General features: G+C 45.3%; 1 protein-coding gene across 3 annotated transcripts in view; it reads left to right on the top strand.

The window, feature by feature from the left end:
• Positions 1–16,460, top strand: part of PRKCB (protein kinase C beta) — a 336,567-nt gene that overhangs the window by 230,084 nt on the left and 90,023 nt on the right. For all 3 annotated transcript variants that reach the window (XM_086692704.1, XM_086692703.1, XM_086692705.1), the window contains 2 exons: positions 1,198–1,332; positions 11,668–11,764. In XM_086692704.1, the coding sequence (XP_086548830.1) occupies positions 1,198–1,332; positions 11,668–11,764 (232 nt within the window). The remainder of the gene's footprint in view (positions 1–1,197; positions 1,333–11,667; positions 11,765–16,460) is intronic.

Raw genomic sequence — 16,460 nt, 5'->3', positions numbered from 1 at the left:
TTACGCCCAGCGCGGGTGGTGGAGGTTGGCCTGTGGGCCACCTGAGATCGGGGAGTGCCTCTCCTAGCTTCCATTTCATTCCTCCCTTCCCTCCTTCCCTCTCTCCCTCTCCCCCGCCTCCCTTCTCTTCCTCCCCCTCCATATGCATTTTTGCATTGCAAGCCAAGTAAAAATTGGAACTTATTTTTTTTAATAGAGTTGAGAATGTCTGTGGTGTGGGGAGTGGGTGGGATAGAAAATAGTGTGATGTGTTGCTAGGTGAAGGCAAGTTGTGGGAGAAGTGGTCTCTGTGAACAGCGGGACATAACCCATAGGGTGTGGTGATAACCCCTCTAGGACTCAGTTTGTAGATATGCATGTGCTGAGGCTGCAGCCTGCTGGGAGTTCTCTGCTAGCTTCCATGGAGGGTCTTCCCTGGCTAGTGCTCCAAGGACCTGGGGCCACTTTTTGATGCATTTGGGCCCACGAGTGTTAGTTACGTGAACCGATATTTATTGAACATATCGTGGTTATAAAAAGCACGATATTCAGTGATCTAACTCCACTGGCAATTTCATCCCCAATAACCAATGGTGCTTGAGGAGGCTAAAGAATGTGGCCAGAGTCCCCCCAGAAGATATGGGGTTGAGGGGGATTCGGCTTCCAACAGTCTGACTCGCCGGGACTGTGGGCCCAAAGCATGACTGCTTGTGGGAACGCCATCCCCTCGCTCCTCTCTCAGGGCAAAACTGGGGGCCCATCTCAGTCTCATTCAGGGATGCACCTCAGAACCATTGGCCTGACCAGCACCAACGAGACTTTTTCCTCTGTACACGTCCTCAGCCTCACGCGAACTCACGTGTGTGCAAACACTCGCGCAATTATATAATTGATATCCACATTTCTTAGACTGACTGTGGCAGCAGGGTTTCCTGAACACCACGAGCCCTATTAAGACATAAGGCAGCAGGAGTAGCTAGAACTGTTTCTGTCAGAGCTGGCCTAGGTCCTCTGCTCGGTTAAGCCACAGCCTGGCAAACTGGCAAAGCCTCTCCCTCCCAGGGGATCTCGTCTGGGATTGGAAACAGAATACGTTTCTTGCAATATCTTGTACTCTTTAAAAATTCCTACCTTCGGGGGCCTTGTCCTCTTAAACATTTCATCTGCTTGCAAAATCACTGTGACCTCCTCTGACTTCTCTCTTCTTTCCCTTTGCAGCCAACTGAAAGAATCAGACAAAGACAGAAGGCTGTCTGTAGAGATTTGGGATTGGGATCTGACCAGCAGGAACGACTTCATGGGATCTTTGTCGTTTGGGATTTCCGAACTGCAGAAAGCCGGTGTTGATGGCTGGTAAGGAGGATTTTGCTTTGAAAGCTACCATACAGCTTGGTCCGTCGAACGTGGGAACAATGTTTTCCTTTTCCTCCTAAAATGAAATACGAAGGCAGAGTCACAGAGTGATGGCTGGTAGATTGGACCTACCTCACATATATGTTTTATTTGGTCCTTGTGCTTAAAAAAAAAAAAAAATCACTCGCTAGTATTTTCAAAATCAGAACACTTTCCATGGAAGTCTGGACTTCTGGCTTGCAAAACCAGAAATACCTGGACGACTGGGCCTAGAAGGCAATGGTTGAGAACAGGTGAGTCGTTAATGCCCCCTCCAGACAGGACACGGATTTTCTGTTTGCTATAGTCTTCACTATTCTATTGTTTTCTGTCTGTCCTACTTGACGCAGTTCTATGTCTTGGCTGGCCCCATGGGTGCTAAAGTGGCTCTCACGATATACCCTAAAGATATTTGCAATCCACTGTCAGATTCTGGTTTCGTAAGAAGATACTACTGCATTGGGCCCGCCTACCAAGCCTGGCCACAGACGTGCTGGGAAGAGGCTGTAATGGTCTCTTTTGTTCCCTTCTTGTGGCAAAAAAATCCTTGCTCCCATATTCCCAGCAAAGAGACTGGGTAAGCCCCCTGGGCAACAGTTTCTCTATCATCTGAGGAAAGGAGTCAGAATACATAGTCTAACCTGGCACCATAGCTTTGGACAAAGCAGGGGTTAGTGGATGCTCTTATCTCTTTAAGAGAAATGGTCTCCTTTCTGAATGCCTTCATTCAGGGCTTTTTCAGTTACAAGTGCAAGAAAATAAGAATCCAACCGTGTAGCAAGAAAGAGAATGTAGCATCTGGACTCCACTCTCTTCCCATCGTTCACCTTACAACTTCCCTGTCTGTCCTCCTTATTGTAGACTTTTATCCAAATAGATACTGAGTCTCTATTCCATTTGGGTCACTAGAGATCCGTCAGGTATAAGACAAACACGCCCTCATGGAGCTTAGCTTCCGGAAGGGAAGAGAAGAGGAAATGTCAGGAATAACTAATAATCAATTATTATTGACTGTGAAGGAGGACAGAAGCTAAGTGTGTATAAAAGTAAGAATAGGAGGGGCGCCTGGGTGGCTCAGTCGGTTGGGCATCTGACTTCAGCTCAGGTCATGATCTCACGGTTTGTGGGTTTGAGCCCCGCGTTGGGCTCTGTGCTGACAGCTCAGAGCCGGGAGCCTGCTTTGGATTCTGTGTCTCCTCCTCTCTCTGCCCTCCCAGGCTCATGCTCTGTCTCACTCTGTCTCTCAATAATAAAATAAACATAAAAAAAATTTTTTTTTAAAGAATAGTAGTAATAAGGTGTGTTCAAGCACAGCTCACAAATGGTTAACAACATTAATTCTCAAAAAATAGATAATGAGCATTTGTCACAGTTTTCCTTAGCTCACAAATTGGAAGCCAGGAAGATGAATGGCTGATTCTGAAGGTTTGAGAAGCTGATTCTGGTATGCCAGGAGACACAGGAATGCTGACATAACGTTGCTAAATTAGCGGTGACACTAGCTGGTAACCAGGGCAATGAAATCACAACCACGGAGGGCATCCGTCTACCGGACTGGAAGAACTTCTTTTTTATATATATTTTTAAGATTTTGTTTTATTTTTTTAGGTCTATTTATTTATTTTGGGGGGTGGGTAGAGGGGTAGAGAGAGAGGGAGAGCACTTGAGCTGCAGAGGGGCAGAGAGAGGGCAAGAGAGAATCCCAAGCAGGCTCAGACTCAGGACAGAGCCCAATGTGGGGCTCGATCTCACAGACTGAGATCACGACCCGAGCCCAAATCAAGAGTTGGACACTTAGCCGACTGAGCCACCGAGGCGCTCACAACCCAGAGAGATGAAGAGTTGCATGCTCGTCCGACTGAGCCAGCCAGGCGCTCCAGACTGGAAAAAACTTCTAGAAATTAGTGTCTATCTTTGCAGAGTTGGGAGGCCATCTGGGTCCTATTTGACTGTGGCTTATAAGTAACAAGACTAAATAATAGTAACACTTGGGGCGCCTGGGTGGCTCAGTCGGTTAAGCGTCCGACTTCGGCTCAGGTCATGATCTCGAGGTTCGTGAGTTCAAGCCCCGCGTCGGGCTCTGTGCTGACAGCTCGGAGCCTGGAGCCTGCTTCGGATTCTTGTGTCTCCTTCTTTCTCAGACCCTCCCCTGTTCATGCTCTGTCTCCCTCTGTCTCAAAAATAAATAAACGTTAAAAAAAATTTTTAAAAAATAGTAACAACTAATAAGTAGAAGTGAGGAAGGAGAATTAATTAGAAAATACTCTCACGTGACAGTGAAAGGTCACACTGCCATCTTTTTGCCATTTTCCCAAGTTTAACGAAGGTGTGGAAATCCTCAGCAAAATACTTGCAAACCAAATCCAATAATCCATTAAAAAAATCATTCACGATAATCAAGGGGCATATACCCCAGGGATGCCAGGGTAGTTCAGTATTCGCAAATCAATCAGTGTGATGCATTACATCGACGAGAGAAACGATAAAACCCACAGGATCATAGATGCAAAAAAAAAAAAAAAAAGCATCTGACAAAGTAACAACCTCCATTCATGACAAAAACATGGGTAATTTTTCTTAGCATGTGGATGATCTGACTTCGCATGCTGCCATTGTCACTACTGACAGATTGCATGTTCCTTTCTCTTTAAGTCAGGAGTAAAGAGGTTAAAGAGAAACACAACTCTACGGGGTCTAAGTGAGACAGGAGAGAATATAATAATAATAATTACAAGAACAATAGCTACCACTTATTGACTCGTACTGGATGCCAGACTCTGTGCTGATCACTTTCCAGGTGTCCTGAAGTCATACACAGGTACCCATAATAGCTTCTTCATTTTCTATAATGCACCCAGACTTTCTTACGTGGTTCTGTGACCTCCTGGTGGCGAGGACAAGGGGACCATCCTGCATATGGTGCCTTCTGGGCTTCACTGCCACGAAGCGGCCGATCCTACCTGGTCCCTGAACCTGTGCCCGCTGAGGCAGGACGGGTCCTTTCCCTGGCTTTGGAGCATCATCTCTGTCTCCTGCACGGGGACCCAGAGTGCCGTCTGGTTTCTCCCTGTTTCCCTGGCCTGCTGCTCCTGTGACGTTTGGCCCTCCACGTAGGTCTGCGTCCAGGGCTCAGGGAGAAGGTGGGGCAGAGCCCCTCTGCTTTTACCCTCTCCTTGCTCTCTTCTCGTGGTTCTTCAGGCCCACAGGGCAGGGCTCTCTCCCACAGGTGCCACCCCTTCCTTGGTCCCATGCCTGCCCCCATCGACCCCCTGGAAACAGATGGCAGAGCACAGGGAGGACAGAAGGACCAAGTCCAAACTATCCCCGCATGTACACCTCATCATCCTTCAACTGTCCCGCCAGTTCTGGGTGCATCGTCGTTCCTGGGATCAGGGTAGTCGAGCAATGTGTGAAGGGACACACAGCTTGTAAGTGACGCGCTTGAGTTTGGGCCCAGGTCTTTATGATGCCAGGGCCTAAGCTCATGCACACCACATTCCACCTGCTGGGACGGGGATTGGCAGAGGCTTAGAGGGTAGATGGGTGGGTTTGGACCCTGGGTCTCCTAAGGGGATGGATGCTTTGTGACTTCAGGTGTATCACTTCACCTCTCTGTACTATAGCCTTCTCAGCAGTTACGATTCCATCCATCAGAGATCATTCCAGCCCCTCTCATGCCCCTTCTAGGAGAATCGTGAAGCCGACGAAATTAGAGGAGGGAACTTTTGCTAAATAAAATCTCCTTTGGGATTTTTGCAAATAAAAGTCCTCTTCAGATTCAGGGCCAAGACATCTATGCTGGTGTCTTGGCTGTAAATGTATCAAATTCTAGAAATTCGCATTCTTGTCCCCATGTGATCTTGGGTGAGTTACATCTGGTCTCGGAGACTCAGTTTCCCCATCTGGCGGGGACTGAGCTCTCCCCGCTCTTCTGTTGCGTGGCGATTGGAGACCACGTGACAGATACAGAACAGCGGCGGCTGTGAGAGCTCCCAGATGTGGTGTGCCAGCCTCAGGCCCCTCATCTGCTGCTTTGCCACCAGCCCCGCATCTGTCGTCAGATCTGCTCCTTTGTTTCTAACTTTATTTGTTTCTCCTGTCTCCTTTCCTTCCCCTTGTTTTCCAGAGGTTCCTCTGTTTTGCTGTGGTTTATTTTTCTGCAAAGAGGGAGCTCTGGGATTTACATATCAATTCTGCGTTTCGGTGTTCTTGTTTTCTGTGGGTTTGTTGGGTCGTTGCCTTTGAATTTCAGTTGAACGTTGCGCTAATTTATTTTTCCTCTCTGAACTGACTCCGCTCTTCAAGAATAAAGAACAAGCATTAGAGAGAATCAAGATTTCCTCCAACTCGTGATATGTTGAGTTCCAGCCTTTGTTGCTTGTTCAAGGTCTGCACTTGGGTTTTTAATTTCCTTTCAAGCGTGCTTTTATTTAGGCATTTTGGAAACCTCTGACGCTAGCTTTTTGTTTTGTTTTTCATTAATAATGTCAAATGACAGTACAGTACTTTATGGTCAGAGAATATGGCCTGTGCCCTCCCCACCCTTCCCCTTTCTTTCTTTCCAATTTAGCTTAGTTCATTGTTGCTTAATGTTCACATTTCAATACAGAGATTATATTTACTACTCGTAGGGCATGCATTTCAGTGTTTATTAATTCCATCTTAATATAATATCTAGATCTCTTAAGCCTTCCTATTTTTTTATTTGTTTCATCTGGCCAAAATGTATAGTGCTCTCTAAGGTTCTCCCAGTAATGATTTATTCAAACATCTGATTTCATCTGATGGGTTTGGTCTTATATGTGTGTGGCATCATCACTGACCACATGACTCTTTAAGACTTATTTTCAAAAATGACTTCTATCAACACTGAATTATGTCTGTTGCCATAGATACCCTTTGCCCATGGTTTTGCCTTGTGGCTGACATTTCTTCAGTGGATATACATCGCGAGTACCTATATACTGAGGAGAGTTTGGTGAGCAAACAGGCAAGAATCTTTGTGTTCACAGAGTTTTCTTTTTATCTGGAGAACAATATACAAAATTTTTAAAGATGAGTAGTAAAAAATAGCACATTTGAGGCTGACAAATGCTATAGAGAAAAGTCAACAAGAAACAAGGATAGGGAATGCCAGGCAGTGGTGATAATCTGATTTATTTAATACAGTTCCCAGGAAAGGACACACTGAAAAGGTGACATATGGCAAAGGCCTGAAGGGGGGGTGAGGGAGTGAACATGTGGAGGTCTAGGAAGGGATTGTCCCAGTTGGCGAGAACAGCAAGTGCAAAGGCCCTGAGGCAGGAGCATCCCTAGCAGGCTTGAGGGGCAGAGAAGTGACCTATGTGGCTGAAGCTGGATCTGAAAACGGGGTAGTGGTGGGGGACAAGGACTGGCAGGATCGGGGGGAATGCTCGGCAGATACCATGGGGGCCTTTTAGGAACTTTGTCTTCTGCCCACAGGAGTAAGTTGAGAAGCCAAGGAATGAGGACATCTGATTTACCTTTTAACCTGCCACCTTTGGTTGCAGAGTGGTGAATACAGCTTACCTCATGGACCCTGTGCGTTTTCTTCTGCTTAATCTGAGTCCTTTTGTTTGGTATAGCAAGCGGTGTGTTCTTGGACATAAAACAAAACAAAACAAAACAAAACAAAACAAAACAAAACAAAACAAACCCTGAATCTGAAAGTCTTTCTTCTTTTCCATAGGGAAACGTTTTAATGTTTATGGTCATAATTGACATGTTTTCATCATGGTGTTTCTGATTCTGAGGGTTTTTTTCCATCCTATTTCATTTTCCTTCTTCTTCCTTTTCTTCTTCTTTTTAAAAAGATTTTAATGTTTATTTTCGAGAGAGAGACACAGAGTGTGAGTGGGGCAGGGGCAGAGAGAGAGACAGATAGATAGAATCTGAAGCAGGCTCCAGGCTCTGAGCTGTCAGCACAGGGTCCAACCTTCTTCTTCTTCTTCTTCTTTTTCTTCTTCTGCTTCTGCTTCTTCTTCTTCTCCTTCTCCTCCTCCTTCTCCTTCTTCAGACAACTATTATATCATTGTTACCTTAAAATTATGTTCTTTAAGCTTTCTTTTGGTGTTACTAATAATGTCATTTGGCTTATTATTTTTCTTTTGAAAAAAAAAAACCCAAAACAAAACACTAAGGCTTTGGAATCAGACTTCCTGGGTTAACATCTCTGCTCCATCATTTCCTCGCTGTGCACTCTTGGGCAACTTACTTTGCCTCTCTGACTCCTTTCCTCATTTGGAGATAATAGTGGTAATTATGTCATAGGAGTGCTATAATACTAAAATAATTAATATCAGTGAAGTGCCCAGTGTCTGCTGAATAGTAAGCACTCAGTAAGTGTTAGTGGTTATTATAAATTGAATAATTATTAGAAAAATATAAATAAGAAAAAAAATATTATCCAGAATCCCACTGCCCAGGAATAATCACTATTGATTAAGAGGTTCTTTTCTGTGTGTCTGTATTGTGTACATGTGATTGTGCATGTGTCTGTGCTCACGTATGTGTGTATGAAGCACAAATGAAATCTTACTGGACATAGTGTTTAGCAGCTTTTGCATTTTTCACCTAACCATGTGTAATGAACACTTCTCCCTATAAATCACTCATCTTGGGCAACATCATTTTCTGTGGTCCATTCTACAGATCTGCCTCCACTTACAGAATTATTTCCTTACTGTAAGATGTGTAATGCTTACCTATGTAAATAATTCTACAGCAAAAATCCTTGCAGCAAAACCTTTATGCACAACTTTCATTATTTCCTAAGGAATCTCTAATCCTGGAATTGATGGCTTTGAGAACATATGTATTATTAAAGCATTTGCCAAACTGTTCTGCAGTTTTTTTCAATTTACATTCTCACCAGTGCTGTGTGATGCTTCTTATTTCACCCACGCTTGTCAACACCTGGTATTGTAAATTTCAAAGATATAATGCAAGGATTATACATATTTTGTTACTAATTATACATATTTATATAATACTCATTATCATACATACTTTGTTACTAATTATGTGGAATAGTTTCATTTGTATATTGCCGTTTGTTTGTATTTACAAATGGCTGTGTCCTGATTTTCGCCTCTCATTTTCTTATTGAATTATAAGAACTTTTTATATAAGATGGATCATAATATGTGTTTCTTGGTATATATGTTGTGATATTCCTTCCTTTCATGTTGTATGTTAATTTTGGTGAGATGCATTTTTCTTTTTTTTAAGTTTATTTATTTTTAAGACAGAGAGGGAGAGAGAGTGAGTGTGGGGTGGGGTCGGGGTGGGGGGAGAGGGAGAGAAAGAATCTCAAGCAGGCCCCACACTGTCAGCACAGAGCCCGATATGGGGCTCGATCTCACAAACTATGAGATCATGACTTGAGCCAAAATCAAGAGTTGGATGCTCAACCGACTGAGCCACCCACGTGCCCTGAATTTTTCTTAATGGTATATTAAGCATTCACTTAAGCCCTAATCAATATGTAAATATCAGCCTTAATTGCCAGAAAAAATTCTCAGGTTTGTCTTCTAATTTCCTCATTGTTATCTGAATTATCTATCCTAGTGTTCATTGTTTCCAGTGGATTTCTAAATTTAGTAATTATATTTTTCTTTTGAAAGTAGCCTTTTCTAATCTCCCATGGTTCCCTTTTCAGAGATGACTTAGCCTCTTGAATCTCATTGAAAGTACAAACCAGATATTTTTTAGAATTTTCTCTCTTTTGGCAATAGTTCTGTTTCATGGGAGGTACTTACCCGATTTCTCATTGTTTCTCTTTATTTGAATGAGTTTGTCATATATCCTGTTATTTTTTTATATCTGCCCATCCTTGTAGACTGATGAGCACAGGAATGATGAGTTTCTCAGTTCTAATTTTTCAAATTCAGATGAAGGGAGAAAGGGGTCTTTTGAATTTTTTGGAACTTTTCCTGGTCAGAACAGGGATCCTGTTCCCTGTGGCTATTTTTGAGAGATCCACTGCTGGAGACAGCTACCCAATAGGCAGCCTTCCTGCTCTAGAGGGGGGCATTTTCCCCTGCTGGTTTTGTGCAACTCCAAGTTGGAAGGGATCCCTCCTTTCCTTTTCTCACAGGTACAGCGTCCTTGTTCATCGGCAATAGTGACAGCATACCGTCTACAGGGCACTTTGATGCATCCCATGCTTCCTGACTATGGACCAGAATTGGTGACTGTCATCCAGTCCCTGTGGTCTGGCCCAGGGTTGTTAGTGGGGTTCAGTCAGAGGTCCCATTGACTGGTCACAGCTTGATCTGTAGTTTCCAAAGTGGCTTAGACTGTACACGGTTTGGATGGCTCATGGTTGGGCATTGGTAATACTGAGTTGCACCCTGACCAAGCTGTTCTTTGGCCAGCGCTCCTTCAAACCTTCAGATTAACCACAAAGAGAGAGTCCCTTAACATTGTTGCCGCACCCTTAACATTCTTTAACTCTTGCTGCTGGCTGAACTCTCATGTTAACAAAGAGGTCCAGGCATTAGGCTCAGAGCCTCTGATAAGCCAGGCCATCTGCTAGGACTTGTGTAACTTTGATTTGCATACATTTACTCTTCTATAGTTCCTTTACTTGTAACCCATTGGCTTCCTTCTTGAAGTGTATTTATCATTTAAAAAAGAGATGATATAATGAAAAACATCAAGCTGACCATAATATCTAGACTAGGAAAATTCACAAAGGCCAATAATGTTTGCCAACCACTGCTTCATGTTCTCTTACTATGACTTTAATTTGCGGGAATTCCTAGACGTCTCTGCTGTGTGGATGGCACCCTTGATTGCCAGCAAAGATACAGTTGTTCTCCTACGTTTGCATTTCTTTTGGTCATTTCAATGGAAACTGGGAAGAAGGTAATTGAATATTAAACGTGGAGGCCTAAAGGCTCAACTAGTCCCCTCTGCTTTGAATCACCTCTCCTCCTATTTTTAGAAGCTGCTGAGGAAGGTTTGTGAGTGGAGGAAAAGTCGTCATGAAAATTGTGAACTGGGGTTAGGAAGTCTTTCTTTGGGAGTGAGGTGGTTCCCCTCCCCCCCACCCCAGTGACTCAAATATCTTTGGAAGGTTCCTTCTCCTTCCTCACTCTCATGTTACCCTTTGAGTAGATAGAAAGATCTTTGTGGTCAAAAGCCTACTGAAGCCATCTTGTTTATTAGGATAATGTCAATATCAGTAATGATGATGATGATTTCTTTTATCTCTTGCTAAATGCCAAGCACTATGCTTATCATTTTACGTGAGTCACCGGATCTCAGCTTGACAATAATCCTGTGAAAAAGATTTTTTTTTAAGTAATCTCCGTGCTTAACATGGGGCTCAAACTCATGACCCTGAGATCAAGACTCACGTGCTCTTGCAGCTGTGCCAACGAGGCGCCCCTGAAAAAGACTTTTGTTCCAATTTATTTATTTATTTTAAATGTTTATTTATTTATTTCAAGAGAGAGGAGAGAACTCGAGTTGGGGAGAGGCAGAGGGGGGGCGGGTGGAGAGAGAGAGAATCCCAAGCAGGCTCCACGCAGAGCCCGATGCGGGGCTCGAACTCACAATCTGTGAGATCATGACCTGAGCTGAAATAAAGAGTCGGATGCTTAACCGGCTGGGCCACCCAGGTGCCCCTGTTCCAATTATAGATGAGAAAGATCGAGGCTTAGAGGGCCTAGCTAGCTTATCCAGTGACCCAGGGAGGCAAAGGCAGAGGTGAGATTTGGACCCAGGCAGACTTTGACCAGGGGCTTGCGTACTTACCCACTGAGGGATGCCGTTTCTCAAGAGGTTAATACAGGGCACTTTAGGAAGGCATCTGCAGAGAAAACAGCGTCATGGAGACAAGTCTGTAGTCATCCAAATGCTGCTGAGTGAGTGCCAGGATGCTGGGAGAACGTGATAAGAATCCATCGACTATGGGAGATCTTCGTAGCATTCTTTCAGAATGGGAAAGCACTTGGTGGAGAAAGTATGTGCATGTGGAGAGAGAGGCAGAGTCAGCCAGAAGTTTGCATCTTCTAAACACAGTACATTCATTTTTTCTGATATCTGTGGAATAGTGACAAAAATACAGCATGCCTGGCTACAGACATGCATGCATGTGTACACACACACACACACACACACGCACGCACACGCTCCCCAAAAGAAAAAACCCTCAACACGTTTTTTAAGGTAGAGCTGTCTACAGTCTTCCTTTTCTTATCCTAATCAACAAAATAATATCGAGTACAGTCATGGAATTTGTCATGTCTCCTTGTCTCCCTTTAGGTTTAAGCTGCTGAGCCAGGAGGAAGGCGAGTACTTCAATGTGCCCGTGCCGCCAGAGGGAAGTGAAGGGAATGAAGAACTACGGCAGAAATTCGAGGTAAGATGTCTTTCTTTCTACACCGGTGGGAACTGGTTGAGTCTGCCTCTGTGCCATTTTGCCCAGTTATGGTGTGGTTTCTACCAAGGCCTTTCATGACTCTGTGCCTTTGCAGTATTATTCCGCCTCCCAGAAAACTCCTATGTATCCTGCAAAACCCCAGCCAAACGTACCCTGTTTTGTGAAGCCGTCCCCACCTCCCTGTCCTCATTTAGATTTAGACTTCTCCTCGAAAGTGCTCATTCGCTCCTTGAGTCATTGTGATGGTAGCTTGGACCGGGACGGTAGTAATGGTAAATGAACGAAGTGGACTGAGAAGTGATATATTTTGGAGGCTGAATCAACTAGGCTTGCTGAGGGATAGAATCTGGGTTTGGATCTATTGGCGGGATGGTGCTGTACTGTTAACAAATGGACTTGTTTGTGCTAGTGATGTCATGAAATGCTCATAGGTGTATCTTCCAAAGATGAAGAGCCCTTGGCCGTAACCTTGGACTAGAGTGCTGCCTCTACATTTACCTGAGCTGAGCCCCCTCCCTTCTGTGGGGCCAATAAACCCCATTTTCAGCTACGTGAGAGGAGCAGATGTGTAGGACACATTCCAGTTTTACAAAGAAAATGTTTCGGGGAAGATGGATTTGCGTTATTTCATTACATATGTATTGAATGATTTTAAAGTAGTTTCAGAAGGGAAAACACATTATTTTGTTTGCACAAACTCAATATACTGAGTCTGATGGGAAATCATCAATTCTAGATAAACAGTGGTGGCCTGCTAAATCCAAAGAAAAATGAATAAAATAGCTAAAATGAATTAGATCACTATCATTTGTTCATCAAGTAATCACACAGGCAAATAAAAAAAAAAAAATTGTGACCAGGTAAAGTTCTGTGAAATAGAGGTCCATGTTACTTTGAGAACATCTAGGAGGGAGATGTAACTTTGTCTCAGAGGACAGGGAAGGTGTCATTGAGGCATCAACAGTGCAAGTTAACAGAATAGAGAGGCAAAAGAAAATTCCATTCAGAGAGGACAGCATGTGCAAAGGCCCTGTGGTGGTGGGGTTACATGGCAACTGTGTGAAATTTAAAGGCCAGTGTGGGTGAAGGAGAGAGAACAATGGATGAGTTCAAGGTAAGACTAAGGAAGTAGCTGGTCATCACAGTAGAAGGACTGCTGGCCTTGGCAAGGATTTTGGCATTTGTCCCAAGATCTACCTTAATTTCCCCCTCAACTTGACAGAAATAGCATTTAAGTATTGACTCTTGTGCCCTCCACAGCACTAGACTATGGTGATGGGTCTGACCCAGGGGGAAGGGAATATCCCTTCCTGGAAACCAGTGGGACAAACACACGGGCCTTGGGCTTATCGGTCACTCTCCAGTGAACTTGATAAGTGAAGGTTATTGCCGTGGAGCCGGCTCAAGCCCATATGAGTAAAAGGACTTCCCACGCAGCAGGGCCAACAGCTGGACACTTGACTCACCCTTCCAGAGAACGCCTTCCATCGCTTTCCCTCAGCTTTTGGATGAAGGTGCCCATTTGCTGCCGTGTCAAAAATGTACTGTTGTGGGGACAAAAAAAAAAAAAGGCCACTATTTTCTCACATAAAATAAAGTCTCAGTTTGCAAAATGATCTCTTCCATCCTAGGGCAGCCGGGGTGACATTTCAGGACGTCAAAGAAAACAGTTCCTACATGAACATGGCATTTGTTGGGGCCAGTTATTGGCATGAAGTACAGGGCTGTTTTATCTGCGTGCAACAAAACGCATCCGTTTATTTCTAGCAAGAGCCTGCAAACGCTTGTTTATGCCTGAATTATAATTGCCCCATACCATAGTTGTTGATTAAAAAAAAAATGCTTCCAACAGACCGAAAATTATTCTCAGACACAGAGAAATTTCAGTTGACCTTGAACGTGAGAAATGTAATCCCTACGCAATAAGCAATTAGCACCCAGAATGACTCAGAAATTACTTTCAAGCCTCTTATCTGGAGAAATTCTGAGTGATGGTAAAATCGAGCTGCTGGAGTTGGGGTAATAGAATTTCACGGTAGGGTGAGCTCAGTGCAGTTACTGCGTGGGGTGTATTTCAGAACGTCCGAGTCGGCTCAGCCTGGGGGCCTTGTGTCTGACCACGGGCTTGCCTATTGGCCAGAGAAGGGAGAACTCCACTTTGGACGGTTCAGAATGGGTTTTCTGATGGTCTTGGGATTTTCTTACGTAACAAAATGCTTACCGTGTGCCCTTTATTATTTTAAGTGCTGCGAAATATTAACTGAGTTATTCCTCACCACACCCCCGAATGGGAGATACTATGAGCACCCCCATTTTTGGTGTACAAATGAGGAAACTGAGGCCCAGACAGGCTAAGCAACTTTCTCACATCCCATCGCTGGTCATCATCCCGGGTTGAGTTTTCCCCAGAAGCAGCCCGTAAAAGATTCAAGCACAAGTAGTTTCTTCAGGAAGTGATCCTGGGAAGCATCACGGACGAGCGGGGAGGAGACGCTGGGAAGGCAGGAGGCCGGGAAAGTGTGTGTCGTGAAGCAGGTCAGCGCTGTGGGCCGCTGGGATTTGACTCGTCAGAGAAGCTGAACGTGTGCCTCACGGGGTCCCATGTGGGGGACACGAAACTGCAGTAGTTCTTATCCACCGGCTCAACTTCTGCCACTGGCTAGCGGCTGCATTCAGTGGCGTTAACGGCCAGCATTTGCTGCTCGCCCTGCCTGTGGGTTCCGCTTGCTCCTGCAGCCAGGAAATGAACCCACAGGCAGAGCTGCAGGTGTGAGCCGTAAGGAGCCTCAGGTGTGGAGAGGACAGTGTTGGGGGGGGGGGGTTGGAGGGACACCTGGGCCTTGTGGGTGCAGTGGGAAGTCTGCTCCGTTCGGGTGGTTCAAGGGCCCGGCTGCTCGGATTTGAATCCAGCTCTGCCACTTTTCTCGCTGGGTGACTGCAGGCAAGTTACTTTAACTGTGAGCCTTTGCTTCCCCATCTGTACAATGGGAGAATCACAACACTTCTTAGCTTCCAAGGTTATGTGAGGATTGAATGAGATAATGCGTTTTGAACGACGTCTGGCACGTCATAGCATATAAATGTCAGGCCACTGTTGCCATCGTCAGCTTCCCCCTTGGAATAAATAAAGCTCAGAACGTGTTCCTTCGGAGCTTTGGAAGGGCCGCTTGAGGATTAGGAAGGATCTCCAAGCCTCCTGAAGCCGCGCCTCTGCTGCTGGTCCTGGGGTGCCCCTCCGGAGCTCCTTATAGGGGTGGGGGTGACAGTGGAGTCTGTAGGTTAAGCCAGGGGAGGCACTCATCATCTGAATTGGAGCCCTGGGTGCCGGCCACCGAGACGCCTCTGCTGCCCTCCAGCACAGTTTGGAAGGAGGCAGGCTTCTTGCTCAGACGCGTGGTCAGTTTGCTTTCCCTTTGAGTGCTGGATTCTAGGGCTCTAAATTGCAAACATGAAAAGACAACTCTTAGTGTACTCCTGTATCTGAAGACATATCCAACCTGGAAAGATAGGGGCTAATTTTAATTTGGGCCTCAATTTAAAAAGTTTTGCTCTTTGACAAAGTACCTGCTAGGCCTGGGGCTCCTGGGGATCATGGGACTTTCAGAGGGGACCCAGAATGGGCTTCTTGTCCTCCACAGGCTCACCGTATAGGGGGTCACAAACCCAAATGCTTTCAGGAGCCAGGCAGGAAACAAGGAGGGAGAAAAGCTTGGTGTCGTACAATAGGGCATGGTGGGGACTGTGGGAAACTGGAGAGAACATGTCCTATCTAAAAACACTATGCCTTGCTGGATGGGGCCCCATGTGGCCATATTTACTTCCCTGAAAGAAGCTGCAAATATGGGTTTTTATAGAACATCTGATTTTCAACAGTTGTCAACTAATTTAATTATTAAAACAACATCAGCACTGTGCAAACCAGGCAGATGGGCCACTTCTGATCCAGAGTTTAGAATCTGGTTTAGTCTGTTCAGGCTGCTGTAACAACAACAAAAAACCCATGGGCTTAAACAATAGAGACTTTTTTTCTCACAGTTCTGGAAGCTGGGAACCCCAGGATCAAAGCTGCAGCCTGGTCGTATTCTGGTGAGGGAGCCCGTTCCTGGTTCCTAGATGGCTCTCTTCTCACTGTGTCCTCACCCCCTGGAAGGACCCATGGAGCTCTTGGTGGGGGAGGGACTCTTCTAGGAGGGAGGTCACTGCTGCCCCCCCATGAGGGCTTCACCCTCATGAGTTAATTCCTTCCCCAAAACCCCACCTCCTACAGCCATCACCTTTGTGGGTTAGGATTTTAATGTGTGAATTTTGGAGGGGAAGACCCAAAACTTATAGCCTACATGGGAGTTGGGGGAGACACAAACACCGTAGCTTGTATGGGGAACATACACTTTATAGGTCTATAGCCTGTACCTATGGGAAAAGTCACAGAAGCAAGTTGAGATGGGGGTGGAAAGAGGGTTTGGGTCCCATAATTCAGAGGAGGGAGGTTACTCACAGGACGGAGGGATGAAGCTGGTTGGCCATTTGCTGCTCCTTGAGGAACAGAAAAAAAATTTTGCACCAGGCAAAGGCAAACGGAGAAACTGGGTGAGTCCCTCACTCGTGCTTCACTGGCCGGCCATGCTGAGACCTGCAGTGTCCCCCCTAAAGGCCGGAATGGGGACTGGGGACCAGG

The sequence above is a fragment of the Puma concolor genome, chromosome E3 (genome assembly GCF_028749965.1).
Source record: "Puma concolor isolate L17-30 chromosome E3, mPumCon1.1.hap2, whole genome shotgun sequence".
Taxonomy (NCBI): domain Eukaryota; kingdom Metazoa; phylum Chordata; class Mammalia; order Carnivora; family Felidae; genus Puma; species Puma concolor.
The sequence above is the reverse complement of the archived record's forward strand: the minus strand, read 5'-3'. Positions and strand labels throughout refer to the sequence as shown.